Source organism: Zalophus californianus, chromosome 7 (assembly GCF_009762305.2).
Source record: "Zalophus californianus isolate mZalCal1 chromosome 7, mZalCal1.pri.v2, whole genome shotgun sequence".
In the NCBI taxonomy this organism is placed as follows: domain Eukaryota; kingdom Metazoa; phylum Chordata; class Mammalia; order Carnivora; family Otariidae; genus Zalophus; species Zalophus californianus.
The window spans coordinates 107,147,423-107,173,015 of NC_045601.1; the positions used below are offsets into that span (position 1 = coordinate 107,147,423).

At 39.3% G+C, this 25,593-nt stretch overlaps 1 protein-coding gene across 2 annotated transcripts in view; it reads right to left on the reverse strand.

The window, feature by feature from the left end:
* Positions 1–1,417: 1,417 nt before the first annotated feature.
* The window catches only part of POLH (DNA polymerase eta), a 36,964-nt gene continuing 12,788 nt past the window's right edge, over positions 1,418–25,593 (reverse strand). Inside the window, exons 2-8 of one of the 2 annotated variants that reach the window (XM_027601000.1) lie at positions 13,564–13,733; positions 11,991–12,094; positions 10,094–10,213; positions 9,403–9,526; positions 8,822–8,887; positions 6,487–6,656; positions 1,418–4,520 (exon numbers count right to left, since the gene is read on the reverse strand). In XM_027601000.1, the coding sequence (XP_027456801.1) occupies positions 3,626–4,520; positions 6,487–6,656; positions 8,822–8,887; positions 9,403–9,526; positions 10,094–10,213; positions 11,991–12,094; positions 13,564–13,733 (1,649 nt within the window). In that variant the 3' untranslated portion in view covers positions 1,418–3,625. The remainder of the gene's footprint in view (positions 4,521–6,486; positions 6,657–8,821; positions 8,888–9,402; positions 9,527–10,093; positions 10,214–11,990; positions 12,095–13,563; positions 13,734–25,593) is intronic. The other variant, XM_027600999.1, reaches the window with a different exon arrangement.

Below are 25,593 nucleotides of genomic sequence, written 5' to 3' on the forward strand. Positions count from 1 at the left end.
GCTTAAGATACGGGCTCAGCTTCCAGAGCTAGATTCCTCTTCAGGATCAGACAAGTGAAACCCTAACACTGCTGAGTCCTGAATGGGGAAAGAACCCATCTGGTGTCTCACTCACCATTTTTCCTTTCCTCTCCTTCCCATGCGATCAGTGTTCTGGTATTGTGACCTGGCTATTCTGGCCTATTTGCATAGTTCTAGGAGTGAGCAGAATAGAAAGTGGAACTGCCGTCTTTTCAGCTGAGATAGGTAACCACCCCACCTTTGAGGAGGTGGCCCCCTGCTGTGGTCACAGTGGTGAGGAGACCGCTCCTGTGCCTGTCAGAGATTTGGAGATTAGCATGCCAGCTACTTAATGATGAAGAATGGATTTTAGAGTCATGGTAATCTGGCCCTCAGCCTTTCCCTAGCAATGCAAAATAGCCTGAAGTGAAGTTTACATAGCCTAAACTGGCTTCTTGGAGCTCTGAGGGCCACCCAGCAAAACCTTAGTCCTTTCTTCCTGTTTGTGTTCGGAGTACCTGTCATGTTTTATGGGACTGCGTTCTGAGTACTGATCCTTACCAAAGAAACTTGATGATAAATGTGGCCCAAGGTCCCATGAGGCATTCTGTCTCCAGGGTTTTTTTTGTTTGTTTGTTTTTAAGAGGGAGAGTGCGAGCCAGCGAGCAGCCGGGTTGGTTGTTGGGCAGGGGGGCGGACGGAGAGAGAAGAAAATCTCCCAAGCTGGGCCTGACACAGGGCTTGATCTCAAGACCCCAAGATGATGACGTGAGCTGAAATCAAGAGTGGGAAGCTGAACCGACTGAGCCACCCAGGCGCCCCCATCTCCAGGGTTTTAAAGTAGTAGCTTCTCTAACTATCCAAGCTCTGCTGTTTTTAAAAAAATGTCACTGGCTTAACTTGCTACTGTAGAAGCCTGTGGTTGAAGAACTTCCCCTTCCTCCTGTGTTGGGGACTAAGAGCTCTTTACTTCCTTCTGTGCCGTTGCTGATAAACAGCCATGAGAGTAGGTTGTATTCAGCAAAAAGGTACTATAGCTTTTCACCCAACACTGACTTTTGCATGTCCGTCTGCTGTCCCCTCCACAGGCTAACTGTCAGTATGCTGGGGCAGGGTTGGCATTTCCAAGAAAACAGAAGGCGTGCTGCTGGTATTGTCGTGACTAGTTACCCATTCCCCCCGTCTTGGCCTCTAGAAGTCCAATGAAACCAGAGTTTCTACCACATTGCTTTTCTATATGACTCTTTCCAATCAAAGTGTTCAAATTTGTTCCACTTAATCTGTATAGTAACCGAAGGAGAGTATTGCTTCATTTTAGGTTTTTGGTTTTTTTTTTTTTTTTTTTACTTTTCACTGGATTAAGAAAGGAAATTTTAGAAAATTATCTCAGTACTTATTTTTTTAAAGATTTTATTCATTTATTTGTCAGAGAGCACACACAAGTTGGGGGCGGGGGGCAGGCAGAGAGAGCAGCAGGCGAGACTCGATCCCAGGACTGAGGGATCATGACCTGAGCTGAAGGCAGGCGCTTTTACCGACTGAGCCACGCAGGTGTCCCATGATACCAGTATTTAGTAAGACATCTTCAGGAACCAGTGAGTTATACCTTGATACATTAATGGAACATTTAGGAGGATAGAAAGATGTATAAAGCAGCCCCCCTAGCACCACACCAGTGGCATGTACATTTTTACTCCCAGTTCCAGTAATCCATCTAAAATTATTTACTACATATGTTTCATCCAGTGAATCTCAAGCACCTATTATGTGCAAGGCACTGTGAAGAATTCTTGCCCTCAAGAAACTACAAATCTACTAGTAGGAAAGGGCCAGGTACACGGTATTCAACTGCTACAAGAGGAAAATATTTTTGAATGAAGAAGTAATTTTCTGCTACACTCAGCATTCTTCAAATGCTGCCCCCTTCTTCAAACCAAATACAGACCCCACAATTTATAAATAAGTTTGAAAAGCAGTTGGTTTGTGTATTATGTATGAGAGGAGGGATACGTACACCATTCTTCTACTCACTTCCCCCAACACCACCTAGTTCAATTCATCTTCAGTTGAGTTCTCTGTGTAACACAAGGTTTCCCATATCAAAAAAGCTGATTTTCCACATAGAAGAATGCAGATTAAGAACACAGTACTATAAACACGGACAAGTGCAGAAAGCTACAATAAACCCTAAGCTAAATATTCAGACATCAGAAGGGAAGAGAGGAACATGCCAGTGACCCTGAAAGCCAAGCACTACCTCTTAAGTTTGTACTTTAGGGTTTAAGTAAATGTCATTGCCCTCTACAAACCTGGCTGGCCACGGCATCTTCTAGATCAGTATTTCTCAAACACCCTGGAGAATCCTGTTAAAATACAGATTCTGATTCAGTAGGAATGGGGGTAAGGCTGGGACTTTTTTTTTTTTTTTAAAGATTTTATTTATTCGACAGAGACAGCGAGAGAGGGAACACAAGCAGGGGGAGTGGGAGAGCGAGAAGCAGGCTTCCCGCAGAGCAGGGAGCCCAATGCGGGGCTCGATCCCAGGACCCCAGCACCCCAGCACCCCAGCTGGGATTGCGACCTGAGCCGAAGGCAGACGCCTAACGATTGAGCCACCCAGGCGCCCCAAGGCTAAGACAATTTCTAACAAGTTCCCTGATGACCCTGATGCTGCTGTTCTTCAAAATCACACTCAGCCTAGGAAGATTCTAGAGATGATCTAGTTCTGAGCATGACTTACCCAATCTAAACAGAGTTCCTGAACTGGTCCATTAACAATCTCATTCTACACTAGACCAAATGCAAGAGGTAGAAGGGCCAGTGGCTAAAACTGTGGCCATAACAGGATTTACTTGTATGAAATGCAGTATTTATTGAGTAGCTTCTGTGTACAGAGCCCTACCCTAAACTAGTTATCACTTTAGGGTTTCAGGTCTTCACCTCATGTTCTCAAACCTCACATTTTGGTCAAAGCATTACCTGAACTGCCCCCGTCACAAAGCTTGGGGAAAATTTCAAAAAAAAAACGTTTTTTTTCTTAGTTCCTATTTTGTGCCATCTTTAAGCCACGCACTTTAAATACACTGTCCTTAATCTCCCATAATCTGTAAGGTTTATCAGTTGAGGAAAGTGCCTCTCCTAGGCTTCGAGGCCCACACATTTGTACTCTGACACCGCCTCCCTAAACTCTGATGATTAAAAACTCAAAGCAGGGGTGCCTGGGTGGCTCAGTTGGTTAAGTGACTGCCTTCGGCTCAGATCATGATCCTGGAGTCTCAGGATTGGGTCCCACATCAGGCTCCCTGCTCAGCGGGGAGTCTGCTTCTCCCTCTGACCCTCCCTGCTCTCATGCTCTCTCTCTCTCTCATTCTCTCTAATAAATAAAATCTTAAAAAACTCAAAGCAGTGATAATCTGCAAGATAAGTTAGTTTTTACATCTCTGTCGGCAATGGAATTGGGATCCATGCATGTGAAGAGATGGGAGTTTCAACTCCGCATCTAACTGGATTATTTCTCTTACTAAAAATTTCATAAAGTTACAGATTTCCTTGCGAAGTGAGCATATTTCCACCTCCTAGTTTACAGGTAAACTATTAAAACCCTGCAACAAGCCTGAGGGCAGCACTAGTGTGTTAATGGCTTAAAAAATGATTCCAATGTCTGCATGCCCTCAGGCCTAGGGCGTTTATTACTGGAGGCTGAAGGGCTCTTGGGATTTCTTTTGCTTTGAGGAGAACTGGCAGGAACAGCCTGTGAGTTTGAGGAGTGGGGCTGCAAAAAGGATTTCTGCAACTCCAATGCAAAATGATAGTCCATATGTTCTGGCATCTCCCATACAGGTACCAGAGAGCCACACTTCTCACAGGGCACTTGGTCCTCAGCTGCCATAGGAATTGGGGTAGTAGTTGATTTCTGAGCCACCTCCAGAGCAGAGCTGGAAGTTAAAGAAGCAAGCCTGCTTGGGCTGTTCTGGGCCAAATCTATCTCTGTAGGAGTTGTTTTAGAGGATCCTAGCTTCAATGCTGCTTGACAGACAGGGGTGCAGTCTGGACACTCCGCTGGAAGACAGTTTGTTAACTCTTTACAGCTGGACTGTGGATTTTGTGGAGTGAAGAAAACTGAAGGATTATTAGGCTGTTTCTGTGTTAGAAGTAGACTCTTCAGCTTAAAGAAGGGCTCAGTTCCCGTAATACGACTGGTTTGGAAAGGTAAGGAGGGCTTGGATGGTGAATTGCTCATGGGGGCCTGGGTAGTGGCAGTAAGAGATGACAGTGAAGCTTCTTTGACTTTCTGCTTTTCTGCAGCTTTTTGGAAGAATGATTCCAGAGAAGTGGTTGCTTTCTTAGTGGCTGTCACTGCTGGGCCACATCCCTGGGTCTTAGCTTCTGGACTGGTAACTGGCACCTTTGGCAGAGAACTTGGGTCGTTGCTCAAGAAGGTGGTGATGTCTGTGCAAGATGAAGGGGCAGGGGCAGAGAATTTGGTAGCACAGAGGAAGAGCATTGTGAGGGGAGGGGACCTGTATAGAAAGTAAAGGAACAAGATTAGCACTAGGTCATATACGTAGTTTGTAAATGACTTGGGATTATGATTCTGCCACAAGAGGAAACTATTACTGCAGTGTTCTTAAATATTAGGGCATCAGATTAGTACAGATTCAGTAGACCTGGAATAGGCAGAGAATATGCCTTCCTAACAAGTTCCTAGGTGATGCTGATGTTGCTGGCTTAGGACCACATCTTGAGAACTGCTGACTTGGTGAACATCTAACCAGGTCAGACATATATAAAATGGGTCCCCTGACAGCTAGGTATTCATAAGGTATATCAGAAGATACATAAGAACAGTTATAATTTAGGATTGAGGCAAGAAATTTTAGTCAGGTCAACAAAAAAGCTTTAGAATATTTAGATTGGGAATTCTCTTGATAAAATCCTGTTACCCATTCTGTTTTTAAAGAGGGCACCACTGTTATAACCCTCATTCTGACAGACTTTCAACTCGAATTTCTAGAGAATGAAATCCCACAACTGGAATTACCTAACCTAGTCTCAGAAACATTTCAAGAAATGCCTGCCATAGAGTTACTCATTATGTCTAATTACTCAAATAATTTTCACATTAGTTGAATTTCAGAAGATAAAACATGCTTTTATATACAGATTAGTCTCTCAATGAGGTAAAGAGTAAATGCTGTTTTAAAACTGTTATGACAGTATCTCACTATCCCCTGGTTTCATGCTTTTGGACACTTATAATCAGATCATTTTGATGCTTCCCTGTCAACAGATTTCACACTCCTGTAAATATTAGAGTCTGTCAACTTATAAGGTTTCATATGAACACAGTATCATATTTATCTTTTAGTTCAGTGAAACTGTTCAATATGTGAAAATAAACACATATACCAGGAAGTAAAAGTTAAATAAAATATTCCACACAAAGAACAAAAGATTCCAGCTTTAGAGACCCCATCATATTGTAGGTCTGCACATACAGTAGGATCCACAGAGTTAGATAAGCAATAACTTAGGTGTTCAATGAATATTTAGTTGACACAATATCACATTAGTTTCAGGTTAAACTTTTATTTTTTATAATCCAGTATAGATCTATAAGTAAACAACCAATTTGTTTTTTTAATTTCTTTTTTAAAGATTTTATTTATTTATTTGAGAGAGAATGAGAGAGAGCACGAGAGGGAAGAGGGTCAGAGGGAGAAGCAGACTCCCTGCTGAGCAAGGAGCGCGATGTGGGACTCGATCCCGGGACTCCAGGATCATGACCTGAGCTGAAGGCAGTCGCTTAACCAACTGAGCCACCCAGGCGCCCTAAACAACAAATTTGTTTCTCACATAATTATATTTGCATTGTGAATAGAAATACTTTTTTCAATGTAACAGGCTATGTTAAATAAAGGATTCCAATACTGAAAATCATTAATATCTGAGCAATAAATAAACACGTTCCAATGATATATTTGGTTATTTTTCATTACCAAATGAAGTGAAATTTAATATGACATTTGGTATTATGCCAGTGGAGCTTGTAATTGAGTTGGGATGTTAGATTGAGATTATCAATAAATATAGGTCGCTTTCATTATCAAGGAAGATAGTTTTAAGATGAACAATCAAGTGTTGAGAGAGAAGTTCCCAAGTGTATCCTTGAAACTTGAGTTCCATACTCACACATGCAATAGGTTGTTCCCTCTGAGTGCAGCAAAGGTAGGGCTAATATTGGTTTACTTTGCCCCTGGAACCCACCCCGGAGAACTGGAATGCACCAGATGTCGGCACAGAAGCTCTAGTTGAGCTGCCTTAGTTCTGGTGTTTCTGTTGTGTTCTGCCGTTCCTCTCCAGGGTAGGTCCTACTAGCAAGAGTCACCAAGAACCTGCCCCAACTAGAAAGCTATATACCCACGAAGTTTAGACCAAGTTAGGGTACAAGTGTCTTCTGAGAAAACAAGCTAGAATTCAACTCACCAGTCAGTTTTGATCCCTGAAGTGTTACAGTTCCTGATGACGGCAAACGCGTCGTGGCTCATCTTGTGAGCGTCATAGCGGGTAAGGGCACAGCAGCGGCGCACGCTGCTGAGACGTCTGTCTCCTTGTACACGAATGCTCACAGCCAACTGGGTGGCCACCCTGTCATTCTGTGGGTATAAAAGGATTGAGACCAGAACTAAAGTTCTTGTGAGCATCTGGATTCTATATACTGAACTGTGTAAGAGGAAATTAAGAACCAGGGTGACAGAATGGTTTGGAAAAAATCACGCTTAATTAATACTTTAGACAGTGATATGACAAGGATCTTATACGTCCAGAATTACTTTTGGCATAAAGTCCTTTTAAGCTTAAAGACATAAATTTCCAGGGATCCCTACTGTGTTGCATTAGATACAAAGTGGGAAGAAAAGCCCCACTTGAAGGCTTTTGAAGCCTTATGAAGCCTTATAAAGATAAATGAGAACAGAGCGACACCTAGTGAGCAAAGGCAAGGAGGCCCGTAACAACTGGGATCCTCTCCCTCTTTATGTGGCCCACCAAAGAACAAACGTTCACCACCACCAATTCAGCTAACAAGGGGCAAACAGGTGGTTGTGGGTGATTTCTGACAGTGTACAGCTGACTTGTAGGACTCCTATATGTGGAAACACGAGAGAACATACCAAACAATACCATCAGGAAAGTGAAAAAACCCTCAGAATGGAAGAAAATATTTGCAAATGATTTGTCTGACAAGGGACTTAGACCCCAGAATATAGAACTCTAAAAACTCAATGATGAAGACACAAATAAACCACTTCAAAAATGGGCAAAGGATCTTGACAAATTTCTCCAAAGAAGATAAGAAAATGGCCAACAAGCACCTGAAAACCTTATCCACTAGTATGTTAAAATAAGAAAAAGACAGTAACAAGGATATAGTGAAATTAAACCCTTTTTACATTGCTGGGAATGTAACACAGTACAGCAACAGTCTGGTAGTTCTTCAAAATGCTAAATATAGTTACCATGTGAACCAGCAATTCTAATCCTAGGCACACACCCAAGAGAAAGGAAACATGTCTACACAAATATCCGTACATTGATGTTCATAGCAACACTGTTCATAATAGCCAAAAAGTGGAAACAACTCAAATATCCATTCACTGATGAATGGATAAACAAAATATGGCATATCCATACAATAAAATATTATTCATTCATAAAAGGAAAAAAGATACTGATACATGTTACACTATGAGTGAGTCTTGAAACTATTATGTTAACCAAAAGATTTGAAGCCAGCCAAAAGGCCACATACTGCTTTAGTCCACTTACAGGGAATGTCCAGAATAGTAAGTCTATGAAAACAAAGCACACTAGCGGTTGCCTAGAAATGTTCTTGATTATGGAATGGTTGAAACACTTCTGGAATATACTAAGTTCAAACTACGAGCTGTATACTGTAAATGGGTGAATTTTATGGTATGTAAAATATATACCAATAAAGCTATTTTTTAAAGATTTTTTTTAATTTACTTATTTGAGAGAGAGAACAAGAGAGATGGAGAGGGAGAAGGGGCTCGATCCCAGGACCCCAGGATCATGACCTGAGCCGAACGCAGATGCTTAATTGAATGAGCCACTCAGGCACCCCAATAAAGCTTTTTTTTTTTTTTTAAGGAAAGGATAAACTAATCATCAGATGTCAAATCTTTGACTTCATACTCTATCTCTAAAACTGCCAGTAATTCTCTGTCACTTGGACTATATTTAAGTTGCAATAATTTACAGTCTAATCCCTGAATGCCCTTTTTAATGGCTCTGTATTCTGATGAAGATCCGCTGTATATTCAGGATTGCAGGAGGGGTTAGATAAGAAATATACAAAAGAGTAGAGGCAAATAGTAATGAGGGGGATGAGGTAGTCGTATGTTCACAGTTCTAGGCTTTCAAAGATCATGTTGAGTTTTATGGGAGTTCTGTGGAAGAAGATAAAAGATTTCTTAAAATTTCCTAGTCTAGGGGCGCCTGAGTGGCTCAGTCGTCAAGCGTCTGCCTTCGGCTCAGGTCATGATCCCAGGGTTCTGGGATCGAGCCCCACATCGGGCTCCCTGCTCGGCAGGAAGCCTGCTTCTCCCTCTCCCACTCCCCCTGCTTGTGTTCCCTCTCTCGCTGTATCTCTCTCTGTCAAATTTAAAAATATATATATTAAAAAAAAAATGTCCTAGTCTGGTATCTTTTTGTATCTTTGTCTCTACTTCTCCAGGTAATTAACAACTGGTAATTAAATCCCAAAGCTCACCCCAAGAATAAAGAAAGAAAATCTTACATCATCTCGGTCCTTGGTTAGTCTCTCCTCTAGTTCATGGGCTAATTGCAAAAGCCACCATTGTACCTAAAAAAGTGTTGAGACTTTAATCTTTCATTTAAAAATTCTAGGTTTGTTATAGTACTAGATGGAGGATTTGTTCAGTTCTCCCACAAATATAACTGTACAATAAAATCTCCCCCATAACCAAGGGATCACCAGATCATAGAAATTTTCTGACCTGCCCTAGCTCAAGATTTTCATTTTCTTTTCCAGCTGGCATGCCATCAGGTGAACTTCAGGCATGTTTCAGCTCTGAGAAAAAAGAACACATACAAACTTGGGGCATAATATCCCAGGCCTTCCAAGTTACCACTACTCAAAAACTGAGTAATTCCATTTCAAACTTCAGTTAGTTCCATTTTATTTCTTTTTGGGTGGAAAAAATAAATCAAGCTCCATTTTCAACACACACAAAAAAAGACCTTCATACTTTACAACCGAAAGGTCCCATCTAAATTATTAAACTTTCTGCAGTTGCCAAAACCTACCCACTAATCCCTGTAAAAGAGGCAATGTTCTCATCAAGAATGCCTGCCTACCTGTTCGCGAGTAGCCAGGGCCGTCTTTCCTGGGAAGTTCTTGCCGCAGCCAATGGTTTTAGGTAGTTTCCTGGGTTTAACTGGTTCATGTTCAATCCCACGGCACATGGCATATAGCCAAGATCTAATAAAAGCAGCAAAAAAACTTTAAGGTGAAAGCAAATGCTTATTTTTGTTAAAATAAAATACCTACATTGCGCTACCCTTTTATCTCCTTCATGGAAAAGGAAAAATATGTCCAAAATTAAGTATACTTCACCTCTGACAGAATCCTTGCCCTTCCCAAAGAATTCTAGTGCAATATATTGCCAAGGAGAGGAACACTTGGTTATGCTTTTTTAAAGTCAAGTCATCATTTGTATTTTTGGAAAAGTACCGAGCAAACCACTGATTCATATCCCCAAGTTTTTTGGTACTTACTTACAAAGATTTTAAGGGAATTGTCAGCATTTTAGCACACAAAAATGATGTATATACCCAAGCCTATCAACCTATTTAGGTAAATGAAAAACTACTCTAGACTGACAGGCCACAGTGATTTAATATTTTAAAGCAAAAGGACCAGTGATATTACCTCGAGGAACAAATGTTAACTTAAAGATAGGTCTAAATTTTACTGGATGCTTTTGTCCATATTTGAATTTAGCATCTCCATAAAGGTTATGATTGAAAAGTATTAGGAATCACTTACCCATTCTTCTGCCCAAAATGACTCTGGAGCTGGGATTCAGTGAACTGAGTCAGTTCACCCATGTATTCCACCCCCAGGATTTCGATGACAGAGGCACCTAGCTTTCCTCCAAGATTACGGCTAACAAAAGAGATAAAGAATTTATAGGTCACATCATAAATATCTGGTTAGCAGCAGACATAAGAAATTTTGCTTGTGTAAATAGCTCTCCAGAGGATTCAGGGAAAATCAGAGCACATATTGGTCAGTCCTGTAAACTATTAATTTTCTAGTATAAGACTGAATGATTCTGGAAATTCAAATACTCTGGGAGTTAGGACCTGGGAAGATTAACAATAGCATAAACAAAAGGTTAAAGTCGTTGATTAGGGGCACCTGGGTGGCTCAGTCGTTAAGCGTCTGCCTTCGGCTCAGGTCATGATCCCAGGGTCCTGGGATCGAGCCCCGCATCAGGCTCCCTGCTCCACAGGAAGCCTGCTTCTCCCTCTCCCACTCCCCCTGCTGTGTTCCCTCTCTCACTGTGTCTCTCTCTGTCAAATAAATAAATAAAATCTTTAAAAAAATATATAAAGTCGTTGATTAGTTTTCAAGTCAACTGTATATAAAACTTCCAATTGTACAGGATCTACTGTCCCATTGAGGGATTAAAATTCTAACCCCAGGGGCACCTGGGTGATTGAGCCAGTTAAGCGTCTGCCTTTGGCTCAGGTCCTGATCCCAGGGTCCTGGGATTGAGCCCGGAGTTGGGCTCTCTGCTCAGTGGGGAGGCCTGCTTCTCCCTCTACCTGCCACTCCCCCTGCTTGTGCTCTCTCTTTCTCTGTCAAATAAAATCTTAAAAAAAAAAAAAAGAATATAATAATAATTCTTAAGCTTGGCCTTTGAGGCTTCCTATAATCTGTCCTCAACCTACCTTTTCAGTCCTATTTCTAGCACCTATCTTCTTCATTTTGGTCCGGTTAAACTAGTTTATGTCCCAGCTCACTGAAAATACCTTATACTTTTCCCCTCTTTGTGTTCAAAACATTATTGAAATCAGAATTGCTCATCAATTCTCATCTGACAAAACAAAATCTCTTGTCTTTTTCATAAATCCTCAGATTTCTCTTCTATGGACTCTGGTAACTACCCATACAACTCATTTAGCAACTACTCATGTACAGTCCTTTTTTTTTTTTTTAAGATTTTATTTATTTATTTGACACTAATAGAGAGAGCCAGAGAGTACAAGCCGGGGGAGGGGAGGACTGGCAGAGGGAGAGGGAGAAGCAGCCCCCCTCCCCCAGCTGAGCAGGCAGCCCCATGTGGGCTAGATGTGGGGCTGGAATCATGACCTGAGCCGAAGGCAGATGCTTAACTAACTGAGCCACCCAGGCGTTTCACTCATGTACAGTCTTGATAGCACTTTCACTGTTGCTTTCAACTGTTAACATCTTGTCCCTTCCACAATATTATACACCCTTGCCAAGGACCCACATTGGTATGCATAGCCTAGTTATTCATTTTATTTGGCTTTTTCTCTCATACCTAGTTTGGGAGCAGTTCAGCAGCCCTGAACACCTTGATATCATATTAGAAGAAAAATAGGAAGTAAAATTTCTATTTGTTTTGTTATTTAGTAACAGACATGAATAAAAAGGCTAGAGGGAAATTAAATATACAGCTAAAAACCAGTTCATTTTTAAAATTCAGGATTAAGTAATTTCCACAGATAATCCAGAATTGAAGTTTCATTAGGGAAAAAAGTCTGTGTTTTTCAAAATCTCCTGTGTTATCTCCCTTCTTCTTTCCTGGCTACCTACTTTTCCTGGCTCTAGTCTTTCATAAGGAACAGAAAAAACCAGAGAGTGCCCTCACAAAGTATATGAGTGAAATTGAAGGTACTCCCTGAATACTTACATTTTGCTAATAGGCATTTGGCTGAAGAGCTGTGGGACTGACCCATGTGAGACCAGGGTCTGGTGGTTGGGCTTGTTTAGTCCACAGGCCAGTTTTGCCAGGACCTGGAGCATGGAAAGCATAAAAACTTCATTACTGACAACCTCACCCCCACAGAGAGTTCGTGAATATTAACACACACACACACACAAACCAGGCACAGCTTAAGGGCTGTAACTAATGGTTTCCACATTAAAACCAAAAACAAAACCAGAAACTCAAGACATCTCTAAACCTTGGTATCCCACAACATCCTCAGTGGAAACTATGACCCATTATCAGCATCCTCATTATTCTTTCCACATCTTCTATTCTCAGTTTTCCTTTAGTCATTTTTTCCATCCCCATCTATTCCTTAAGGTTCTCCCACTTCAAGAGGGTAAAAAGCCCAGAGAAGCTGCAGAAGAAACTTCTATAAGATGCATTTCTTAGCGTGTCCATATAAAAATGCTGAAACCAACCTGTTTTACCCTACTCCATTTATTATTTATATTTCTTGATTAATGGTTAGTCCATTTTGAGTCCTGGATTTAACACAGTTTACCATAATTTAAGTTTCTGTCATACGAGATTGGACTCAAAACCACCCTCCAATAGCAAACATCTTATGCTAGAAACAAGGCTTCAAAATTAAAAAAAAAAAAACAAAACTTAAATCCTTGAGAATTCTTTTTTTTTTAAAGATTTTATTTATTTGAGAGAGAGAATGAGATAGAGAGCATGAGAGGGGGGAGGGTCCGAGGGAGAAGCAGACTCCCTGCCGAGCAGGGAGCCCGATGTGGGACTCGATCTCGGGACTCCAGGATCATGACCTGAGCCAAAGGCAGTTGCTTAACCAACTGAGCCACCCAGGCGCCCTTGAGAACTCTTTTGAAAGAATAAGGTGCTTCAGTGGTATCATTTCACAAATTATAATTGGTAGGAAAAGTATAAAATCATCCTTTAAATTCACTGGAGAAATTCTCTGGAACTTCTACTAGGCAATATTTAGTCTCATGTAAATTACTACAGTGGGACTTTGGTTTCCCCTCCCTTCACCCAATCAGAAAAATATTCTAAAACTCTGTGGGATAGTTTGGCAATTGGAGGAAGAGGGAAAAGGCAGTAACCAGGAATAATCAGCCACTGCCCAATTATTGAGCCTAGTCAGAAGGGGACGAAGATCCCAGACCCTGACTGTACTTTAATAAGAAAACCAGTTATTCTGCCCCTGGATTATTGACAATTGTCTGTATTCCCTAAATCAAAATAGTGGTCCAAATTAATAAAATTTTATTATTCCATCTTTCTTATTCCTCATTAGAAAAGAGGGAATAGGCAAAAGCCTAAAATACTCAGGCAATACCACAAAGATAGTGAGATAATACTAGGATATTCAGCAAGTGAAATAGATTTGTATATAAAATTCAAAGATTAACATTAACCTCCTTTCTATAGATAGTTCAGTCATTAAGGAAATATTTTGGATACAACTATATAGATAAGCATTTTCTGCAGATTTTTCAGATTGCTTCTTAGGAAAGTACATGTTCACCTTATTGTGTGAAATTCCAGCTGAACACTGAAAACCCGTCTCCTTCTCTATGGCTGCTCTCATTTCCTCCACAATCACGGCTCCAACAGTGAGCTGCAGGTCTGGAGAGGTGGTGTTATCAATCTGAAGAGACTCAAGCCATTGAAATAAGCCTCGTTTTCGCGTCTCCTCTGAAAAAATTGAAAGATTGTATTTAGACATTTTTTTAAAGTCAGGATTTTATGTTATCATACAAAAATGCTTCCTTTTCACAGTACTTTAGATATGTACGTTTTTTTTTTCTTTTTATTTAAGAGAGAGAGACACAGAGAGAGCATGAGTGGGGAGAGGGAGACGCATAGGAAGAAGCAGTCTCCCCACTGAGCATGGAGCCAGATGTGGGGCTCGATCCCAGGACCCCAAGATCACGAAGTCAGACACAACCAACTGAGCCATCCAGGTGCCCCGATATGTACGTTTTCAGACACAAAAGAATGGCAGTCGCTTAGACTTCTGGGTACTCAAAAGAGAGATCCATTTCTCCTTCCTATCAATTCTAGCAGCCTTAGCTTCAGCATAGGCTGAAACTTATAATATGCAACAAATATTTTATATTGTCTTTCATGATCAATGATTTTAAAGTACATCTGTTTTCTCTCTCTGGCTTTCTGGAACTTTCTTCCTCCAACTTTCCCTTGTACTCCCCCCACCCACAAGAATTCTGTTATTCACTTAGAAAATATTCAGAATTAACTCACGCTTCAAAATAAATGTATTTATATATTTTTAGAGACTGGGTCTCCTGGTGAGTAGCTAAAATTCTGGTGAGACACTAGTTTTATTCTTTTTTTGTTTTTAAGATTTTATTTATTTGACAGAGCGAGAGAGGGAACACAAGCGGGGGAGTGGGAGAGGGAAGAGCAGGCTTCCCGCCGAGCAGAGAGCCCGATGCAGGGCTGGATCCCAGGACCCTGGGATCATGACCTGAGCCTAAGGCAGACGCTTAACGACTGAGCCACCCAGGCGCCCCTAGTTTTATTCTCCTGACAAGCTACTGAAATTAGATATAGCTTTGGACTCAGGGCCTTGAAAATATCTTACTATCGAATTTAGAACTAGTCAGTTTTGAAAAAGCCTAAAAAATGATTATAAAGCAAGGGAGGTAAGTATATAGAAAATCTAGACATGTTGGTTTAGAGACAGTAATGAGGTATGAACAAGGCAAGAAAAATACACTCAAATTACTGTGGAGAGGTACAGAGGATTCCCAATACACAGAAGAGGAAGACGAGCACAGAGTAGTATTTCCCAGCTCCGGACGACTGCCGCTTCTCTCCTTTGCTGGCTTACCTTCTTCCTCTAACACTCTAGCAGATACTGAGCAACATTCTCTGATCTGCATATATGCTTTTTTCTCTTGGTGAACTGGTACTGGCTTACGTTTCAGTTTGCTTATGCTGAGTACATACAAATCTTAATCTCTATTCTCAAACTTTTAAACTCTAATCCCTTATCTCTACCTCCCCACAGAATACCTCTTCTTGAATTTTTCATTATAGTTTCAAACTATAGTTCACTATACTTTCTAAACATAACGAAAATCAATCTTTATTATGTTCTTTCTCAAATATTCTCTTTCCCAAACAACTCATTTCTTTTTCTTTTTTTTTTTTTTAAGTAGGTTCCATGCCCAGGATGGAACCCAACACAGGGCTTGAACTCACAACCCTGAGATCAAGACCTGAGCTGAGATCAAGAGTTGGATGCTTAACCAACTAAGCCACCCAGGCACCCCACAACTCCCTATTTCTAGTAAAGGTTTGAAATTCAAATAATAATGGCTTCCTTTCTCTCATTCCCATTTAGTCAACCAAACCCACTTCAAAGTATTTCATATATCCATTGCAACCCACACTATTTTGTTCAGCTTTTCTTCATTCCTGCCCAGACCACCTTAACTCCCAAATCACCCTCTCTCTGAATGCATTTTACACAATGCCCATGAATGAAATATTCTTAAATACCAATGTCATCCATCTTATCCCCTGTTCAAAACTGATGTTAGGGTGCCTGGATGGCTCAGTTGGTTAGGTGTCTGCCTTCGGCTCAGGTCATGATCCCAGGGTCCTGGGATCAAGTCCTGCATTGGGCTCCTTGCTTGGCAGGGAGCCTGCTTCTCCCTCTCCCTCTGCCTGCCGCTCCCCCCTGCTTGTGCTCTAATAGATAAAATCCTAAAAAAGTAAAACTGATGTTAGCTCTCTCATACCTATAGAATAAAGTACCAACTCTCTAAACTGGCATTGAAGACCATCTGGCTTTTTCAATTCATGTTCCACTAATCTCAAATTTGTTATATCCTTACAATTTCCTGAACATATGATGTCTCAACTTTAAGATATCACTTATTCTATTTCCCTGCTCTTATTTAACTCTGATCTCCCCTTTGCTTAAATAAATATTATTTATACTTTAGGGCTTATTCAAGCCTCATCTATCATGTGGTCTTCTCCAACTAGTCTAGCTAACTTTGGGGCGCTCCCATTAAAGTCCTTTAGCTCTTATCTGTAACACCTACAGCCTAATTGTTAAAAGAATATTCTGTAGTCAGTGTTCAAATATTGACTTTACCACTATGTGACTTTGAACAAGTTCCATAATTCTCTAAGTTTCAGTTTCATGGTCTGTGACATGAGCTTGAGTACTGTATCTCATAGGATTATTGTGAGGAATTATATATATGTGTGTGTGTATAATCTTATATAAAGCTCCTTAGCACAATGCCTTGCATATATTAACAACAGTAAAAATAACACCCTTCTTTTAAAGCCACTTATTATTTATTAGGTTTGGGAAACAAAAAAATATGAATTTATTGAAATTGTGGGGTTTTGGGGGCATTTTCCCCAACTACTAGAGCTAAATTTTCTCTGCTTTAGATTTCTTCATTATTGCTTTCCCAGATTAAGTAATGTTACAATCCTGTTACTCTATATCCAGGTCAGTTGAACAGGTCCACAAAAGATAAACAGCATTTATTTGTTTCCTTCTCTAGTTGATAAGAAGAATCTATACTATTTTGGTTTTTCTCTGACACACCGAAGGGGACTAGAGGGAGAAAATTCCGGCAGTTTTTGGTGTAAAATGCCCACTAGAAGTGAGAGACTTCCCTTTTCATATTGAATTATCTGAGTAGCTTTGTGGAAACCAATTGACCAAAAAAAATGTGGTAATCTATTTGTGTACTTTCTATTCTGTACCATGGATCTGTCTCATCTTATACCAATACTACACTACCCTAGTTACTGTAGATTTATAGTTAAATAATTTTTTTTAAAGATTTTATTTATTTATTCATGAGAGAGAGAGAGAGAAGCAGAGGGAGAAGCAGGCTCCCAAGGAGCAGGGAGCCCGATGCGGGACTCGATCCCAGGACCCTGGGATCATGACCTGAGCCGAAGGCAGACGCTTAACCATCTGAGCCACCCAGGCGCCCAATAATTTTTTTTTTTGAGTAGGCACCATACCCAGTGTGGAGCCCAACATGGGGTTTGAACTCATGACCCTGAGATCAAGACCTCAGCTGAGATCAGGAGTTGGACACTTAACCGACTGAGCCACCCAGGTGCCCCATAAATTTACAATTAAATTTTAAAACCAGATAGTGTTTAAGTCTTCTTAGTTCTTTTTCAAAGTTGTTTGGCTATCCCACATCCTTTGCATTTCCATACAAATTTTCAAGTCAGTTTGGCAAGTTCTACAAAATCCTGCTGAGTCTAGAAGGGAATGCAATGAATCTTAGATCAATTTGGGGCAACTTGAGCTCTAATAACATTTAGTCTTTTGATCCATAAGCATGGTATGTCTTTCCATTTATTTCATCTTTTTAAATTTCTCAGGAATGTTTTAGTTTTTTGGTGTTTTTGACAGAATGAGAGAACACAAGTGAGGTGAGGGGCAGAGGACGAGGTAGACATCCCGCTGAGCAGGGAGCCCGAAGCGGGGCTCGATCCTGGGACTCCAGGATTATGACCTGAGCTGAAGGCAGCCGCTTAACTGACCGAGCCACCAGGCGCCCTTGTTTTATAGTTTTTATGGAACTAGTTTTTCGTATATATATGTATATATATGTAAATATATTTCTCTAATAATTTCATGATTGTAATGCTATTGCAAATAATGTCTTTTTAAATTTCAATTTCCCGTTTTAAATTTTAGTGTGTAGAAATGCTATTGATTTTTGCGTACTGACTTCGTCCCCTACAACCTTGCTAATCTTACTGCATTTTTTGGCAGGGGGGGGACAAGGATAGATTCCTTAGGATTTTCTACAAACACAATCATGTCACCTGCAAAGTTTACTTCTTCCTTCACATCTGAATATCTTTTATTTCCCCTTCTGTTCTGATTGCAGTCTTGTACCTCCAGTACAATGATGAACAGAACCAGCATAAGAGTTAGCATTGATGAGTTCTGCTAAAACTTTGGGGTTAAACTGATAAACCTCTAGCTATTTTCCACAATTCCAGGTACTATAACTACAAAAGAGAAGTTACTGTACTGATAATAAGTGTGCTTTCCTCTATGCTATGAGCTGATTAGTGTCTTCCAAGCTACCTCTCGTTGGCAGAATTTGGTCCCCATTTTCTTGCTGGTTGTCAGCAGAGGGCAACTCTCAGAGCCTAGCCATGGGGGCCTTCTCCAAGGCCCTCTCAGAATATGGCAGCTTAGGGCGCCTGGGTGGCTCAGTTGGTTAAGCGACTGCCTTCGGCTCAGGTCATGATCCTGGAGTCCCCGGATCGAGGCCCGCATCGGGCTCCCTGCTCAGCAGGGAGTCTGCTTCTCTCTCTCCCACTCCCCCTGCTTGTGTTCCCTCTCTCACTGTTGTCTCCCTCTGTCAAATAAATATATAAAATCTTTAAAAAAAAAAAAAAAGATGCTCATTATATGCTTAGAAAGAAATAAATTAAGAGCAAAGGGAGGAGATAACTAAGGAGTTCCTTAGCTGATACAAACTACTTACAAAATGGCCCTGAAAGGAAACTTTTCACTCTGGCAGTTTTTGAGTATTATTTTTAAGTAATCCTACCAATTAAATCTTTCCACACACATAACTATTTCAGAAACAGAAAATAAGTTGTAAACCCAGTATGGCTGATCAGGATTGCCAGGTTTGTATTAAGAGGCACAGCAAAGTTGAACAGAAACTTCAGTATCAAAACATCAAAAATACCTGGCTTCCTTACAGGTTTGAAATATGTCACATCCATGAAAAATAATTTCTGGAAGAAGATTATACACACTTAGATCAGCTGATTTCTGTTATCGCTTTTTTTGGTTGCACACATCATATGAAGACTCAGGAATATAATATGAAATATCATACACCATTTACTAGGCATTGCACTGTTTTGAACACTATCAATAAAAAGATGGTTTCATCTGGAAACTTAATACTTAAACTGGACACACTAAAGCAATAGTTACATAAGACATACAGAAATAAGCCTTCTTTATAAACCTCTGCATTTTTAATAAAAATGTACATAGGTAAAAAAAATCGATGTAGAAGAAAGAGGAGCATGTCCATTTGAGTTGAGGTAACATTTGCCACCAGTGAAGGTATATACCATAATCTTCAGCCACAGAGCTCTTTTGACAATGAGTTACAGCCAAAAATACCAATGTAATGTGTAGTTAACAGTTCTTACTCTGAGGTATGTGGTTTTCAGAGGGTCTGTGAATCTCCTGAAAACTGCCCACAAAACTGTCTTATGTGTAGATATGTATTTTTCTGAAGCAAGCAAGGGTCCATAGCTTTCAAAAAATTTTCAAAAGGGGATACAGCCCTCAAAAAACCCTTAAAGAACCAATGATTTTAAAGCATTATAAAACCAATTCCAAGTGTTTTAAAGCATTAGCCACAGTAAAATGTGGTACACAAGACTAAGACCAAAGAAAACCTTCTTTCTTCCTTTTTTTTTTAATTTATTTGAGATAGAACGCGCAAAAGAGAGAGCACAAGTTGGGGTGCAGAGCGAGAGGGAGAAGCAGGCTCCTGGGGCTCAATCCCAGAATCCTGAGATCATGATCTGAGCCGAAGGCAGATGCTTTTTTTTCCCCAGATTTTATTTATTTACGGGAGACAGCACGCACACATGAGCAAGGGGGAGGGGCAGAGGCATAGGGATCCTTCTGGGACCCTATGACCTGAGCTGAAGCCAGATGCTTAACCAACTGAGCCACCCAGGCACCCCTGATCATTACATTTCTGACTCTGGTCCCAGACTAATAAAGAAAAGAAAATCATGACATATTTCATCACCAAATGTTTATGTATTATAACTGCCTCCTTTAAGTGGCACATTTTGTTTGTTTTTAAGATTTTATTTATTTATTTGAGAGAGAGAGACACAGCAAGAGAGGGAACACAAGCAGGGGAGTGAGAGAGGGAGAAGCAGGCTCCCTGCTGAGCAAGTAGCCTGATGCAGGGCTCAATCCCAGGACCCCAGGATCATGACCTGAGCTGAAGGCAGACTCCCTATCAACTGAGCCACCCAGGTGCCCCTAAGTGGCACATTTTTATTGTCCACTGTATTTTCCTGAAAGAACTGAAGGATTTGCAGCCTCCAGCTTGATAAACTCCGCTATATCAGGATCAGAGAATAAAATAATTCCTCAATTGTCTTTCTCAGAAGCTTCCCTGGGCAGTTCTACTACTACCCTTGAACATATTAAAGGCATATCATACAACTGTTCAACGGCAAAAGGAAACTTTACATCTTACAACTTATTTTAAAACATAGAACCCATGGGAAATTTACCACTTTAACTAGAAGTAAGCTAACTCTCTCTGAGCTTTTTCTAGACAAATCTTTATTGTTTCTACAAGTAATAACAGATTGCCTTAAGGTTCCCCCCCATAAGAAGTTAACTTGCTATAGGTTGGTATCCAGACAGTTTCCTTTTGGTTAATAGCCAGCATGCAAAACTTTTTACTGAAAAAGCACTTCTGAATAAGAACAATGTTACAAAATAATAGTTTCTAAAAAGTACATGTGAAGAGGAGATACACTGTTTTGAACACAGCCTTTATGAAAAGTACTAGAAAATGTCTAGGAAAAACTGTAGGTACCCTGTTAAAAAGCCTCTAACTGCCAAGTTCTTTGCTCTGGGAGATACAGCTGAATTCCAGTTTCATAATATTTGATTAAAAAAATTTAAGACCTGGGGTGCCTGGGTGGCTCAAGACGATTATAGGTGTCTGTCTTTGGCTCAGGTCGAGCCCCACATTGGGCTCCTGGCTCAGTGGGGAGCCCGCTTCTCCCTCTCCCTCTGCCTCTCCCCCTGCTTATGCTCTCTCTCTGTATCTGTGTCTCAAATGAATCAATAAAAAAATCTTTAAAAAAAATTTAAGACCCAGATTCTCTTAGATCTGGTATCTAGAACTATTATAAACTAGTAACCACAAAAGCAAAATTTTTGTTGCCCTAATTTTAATAAAATATTTTTAACCATCAAGTACACTTATTAAAAGCATTTTGATTACAGGACACCTTGTTTTATTGTGCCTTGCTTCAATGTGCTTTTATAAACTGAATTTGTGTCAACCTTGCATGAAGTAAATCCATCGGCACCATTTTCTCAATAGCATTTGCTCACTTTGTATCTCTGTTACATTTTGGTAATCCTCACAATATCTCAAACCTTTTCATCATTGTTATATTTGTTATGGTGTTCTGTGATCAGTGATTACAACTTGCTGAAAGCTCAGGTGGTTAGCATTTTTTAGCACAAAGTTTTTTTAAAATTAAGGTATGTACTTTTAAAATTTTTTTTAAAGATTTTATTTATTTATTTGAGAGAGAGAATGAGATAGAGAGAGAGCATGAGAGGGGGTAGGGTCCGAGGGAGAAGCAGACTCCCTGCTGAGCAGGGAGTCTGATGTAGGACTCGATCCTGGGACTCCAGGATCATGACCTGAGCCGAAGGCAGTCGCTTAACCAACTGAGCCACTCAGGAGCCCTAAGGTATGTACTTTTAAAGGCATAACACTATGGTGCCTGGATGGCTCAGTCGGTTAAGCGTCCAACTCTTGATCTCAGGGTCATAAGCTCAAGCCCTGTGTTGGGCTCCACACTGGGTGTGAAGCCTACTTATAAACAAACAAACAAATAAATAAATAACACTACTGTACACTTAATAAGACTACAGTGTAGTGTAAACATAACTTCTATATGCACTAGGAAACCAAAAAATTAACCTGATTCACTTTACTGAGATATTTCCTTTATTGTGGATTGTTGGTAACCAAACCTGAAATATCTCTGAGGTATGCCTATATATCACAAGTTTTTGTCAGGTAGGTAAAGATGAACTTACTAAAAAAAAAAAAAAAAATCACTTGTCATTCCCCTACACATCAATAACCAAGCATAAAATAGGAAAAAAAAAAAGTTAAAAATAGCAATAAAAAAATTAAAGCATCTAGGAACTAACACAACACATGAATGCATTAGACCTTTGTAAAAAAAAAAGTAAAGCTTTAATAAATATATAATTGGACACTCACACAATATAGAATTTTGATCCCCATTTCACACCCTATAGACACACACACAATGGATAGTAAATCCAAATGTGAAAAGCAAAACAATAAAGCTTCTAAAAAAAGAGAATTGCTTCGTAACCTTGAGGTAGGTAAGTACTTCTTAAATAACACATAAAAAATGCTATCCATAAAGAAAAAAAAAGATACATGGACCAAATTAAAATTAAGAACCTCTGTTCAGGGGCGCCTGGGTGGCTCAGTCGTTAAGCGTCTGCCTTCCGCTCAGGTCATGATCCCAGGGTCCTGGGATCGAGCCCCACATCGGGCTCCCTGCTCCGCGGGAAGCCTGCTTCTCCCTCTCCCACTCGCCCTGCTTGTGTTCCTGCTCTCGCTATGTCTCTCTCTGTCAAATAAATAAATAAAATCTTAAAAAAAAAAAAAACTCTGTTCATCAAAAGCCACCAGTAAGAGAATGAAAAAAAAAGGCAATGACCAGAAGATATTTGCAATACGTATATTAATAAAGGATTCATTTCCAGACTATACAAAGAAGTCCTACAGATGAATGAGACAAGATAATCCAACAACAAAAAAATGGGCAAAAGATTTAAATAGGTACTTAATGAAAGAAGATATCAAAATGGTGAATAAACTTACAAAAGGTGCTCAACTTAAGACCAGTGACAAACAAACTAAAACCAGTGACATCACTACACACCCATCAAAATGGCTAAAATGCAAAAGAGGAAAAAAGCAAATGCTGAAAAGGATGTGAAACAACTGGAACTTTCATATATGCTACTAGTGAGACTATAATTTGGTACAACCATTTTGGAAAACTGTTTGCCAGTACCTACTAAGGCTGACTATAAGCAAACTAAAGCTGGTTTTAGGCAAATTCTACAATTGAACACTTCTAATCATATACCCAACAGAAATACATATATTTGTTCACCAAAGATATTTATAAGAATGTTCATAGCAGCACTATTCTTAGTAGCCCCAAATTGGAAACAACCCAAACATCCAACAGCAGAAAGGATAATTTGTGGTATATTCATGTAATGTAATACTACACAGTAATGAGAATAAACAAACTCAACTATATACAACAGAATGGATGAATCTCACAAAGACAGTGTTGACCAAATGAAGCCAGACTTAAATATACACTGAATGATTTCAATTTTATAAAGTTCAAAAATAAACTAAATAGAAATCAGGACAGTGGTTACTGTAGAATGGGAAGAGGAATGGATAGTGACTGGAAATGTAGGCAGGTGTTCCTTCTAATGTTCTGGTTTTGTTTTTTGATTTGGGTGGTTCTTAAAAAGGTGGGTTTACTTTGTGAAAATTAGTTATGGAATACAATTACGATTTGTACACTTTATGTGTATTATATCAAATAAAGGTGTAGATGAGAAAGAAAAAGGAAAATATACTGGATTACAGATCTCAGAAGAAGTAAAAATACTACAACAGCTAAAACTTTCTAGCTTAAAAAACACAAAACATTAAAAGGGACACAAATGAAGACCTAAAAATTGGTGATATGTTTATGGATGGCATAAATTAACATTAAGATAATTATCCTCTCTGGGGTGCCTGGGTGGCTTAGTTGGTTGAGAGTCTGACTCTTGATCTCAACTCAGGTCTTGGTATCAGGGTTGTGAGTTTAAACCTCGTGCCAGGCTCCACATGGCATAGAGCCTACTTATAAAAAAAAAAAAGATAACTATCTTCTGTAATATATAAATTCAATGTAATCTCATCACAATTTTTTGAGTTCAGCTAATGTATTCTAAAATGCACACTAAGCAACAAAGGCACATATATAGCTAAGACAATTTTGAACAGCAAAAGCAGAGTCCTTACCAAATATACTACAAACAGTAATAAAAAAAAAAGTGTGTTTCTGGAGCAGGAGCAGACAGACAAATGGGATACTATAGAAATTGACCCAGGGGCATCTGGGTGGCTCAGTCGTTAAGAGTCTGCCTTTGGCTCAGGTCATGATCCCGGGGTCCTGGGATGGAACCCCGCACTGGGCTCCCGCTCAGCGGGAGGACTGCTTCTCCCCCCCCACTCCCCCTGCTTGTATTCCTGCTCTTGCTTTGTCTCTCTGTCAAATAAATAAATAAAATTTAAAAAAAAAAAGAGAGAAAAGAAAAAAGGAATTGACCCAGTTATATACATGTGAAGTTGGGAAAGAATGGATTATTTAATAAGTAATTGTTCGGAAGAAGGGCTCTATAATTATAAGAACATTAAAAAATAAAAATAGTAAGAATAAGATTTTTATTTATAAACTCAAATAAAAAGGTGAACTCCACAGTCAAAAAAACCTAAAAATAAATTGTAAGACAAATAAAAGAAGTGTAGAAAAATGTCTTCATGAACTTCTAGTAGAAATGGATGTCTAAAACAAGATTCAAAATGCATAAACCATAAGGTGAAAAATTGATGGACTAGAAGAATTTTGTTCAACAAAGTATAGCATAAACAAAGTTCGTGGATGACAGATTTGGGAGAAGATATTTGCAATGTCAAAAATAGAAAAGGGAGTAATAACTGCAATATACAAGGAACTCTTGCAAAAAAAAGAAAGGGCAGGAAATCCAATGATAATTTGGGTAAAGATTGTAAGTAAGCAATTCACAAAAGTAGAAACTCAATTAGCTAACAAGTATATGAAGAAATGCTCAACTTCAATTGGTAAATAGAGAAATATAAATTTAAACAAACCAAAAACATGAAATACCAAATCACAGACCTGTACCCCTGAAACAAACAATACATTTCATATTAAAAAAAAAAAAAAAGAATACAGGAACCAACTTGAAAAGAAGGCATTGCAAAATTCAGGCCAAATTGAGCACTGAAATTAGTAATAGTAATAATGGATTGTAACCCAATGAATAAAATAAGTTGTGAGTTCATTAAATAAATCAATTGATAAAAAACAAACATGAAATACTACTTTATAGCCATCACATTGAAAATATTTTTAAACATTAGAAAATAGCAATTGCTGGTGAGGATATGAGGGCAACAGGAATTCTTGTGTACTTCAGGAGTAGGGTAACTGTTACAGCCATTCTGGGAAATGATTTGGCAGTATTTAGTGACACTAAGTATGTATATGCCTTATGACCTAACAGTCCACTCCTAAAAACATTTCTCAGAGAAACCCCTGCATCGGTTCAAAAGAGGATGAATGAGGATATTTATCATATAAACAGTAAAAAATCAGAAATAACAAATGAGTGCATCACTAGTAGACTGGTCTGTAAACATGATAGGTCCATACCATGGATTATGCTACAATTAAAAGCAATCAATTACACATAAATACAACTACATGGGAAGATTTATAAAATCACTGAAGGAAAATTAAGAAAAAGAATGAGATCTACACTGTATGTTGACTATACTGGAATTAAAATTAAAAAAATAAAAAAACAAGAATAAGATCTGTAACACAGTACTATCTTTTAATTAAA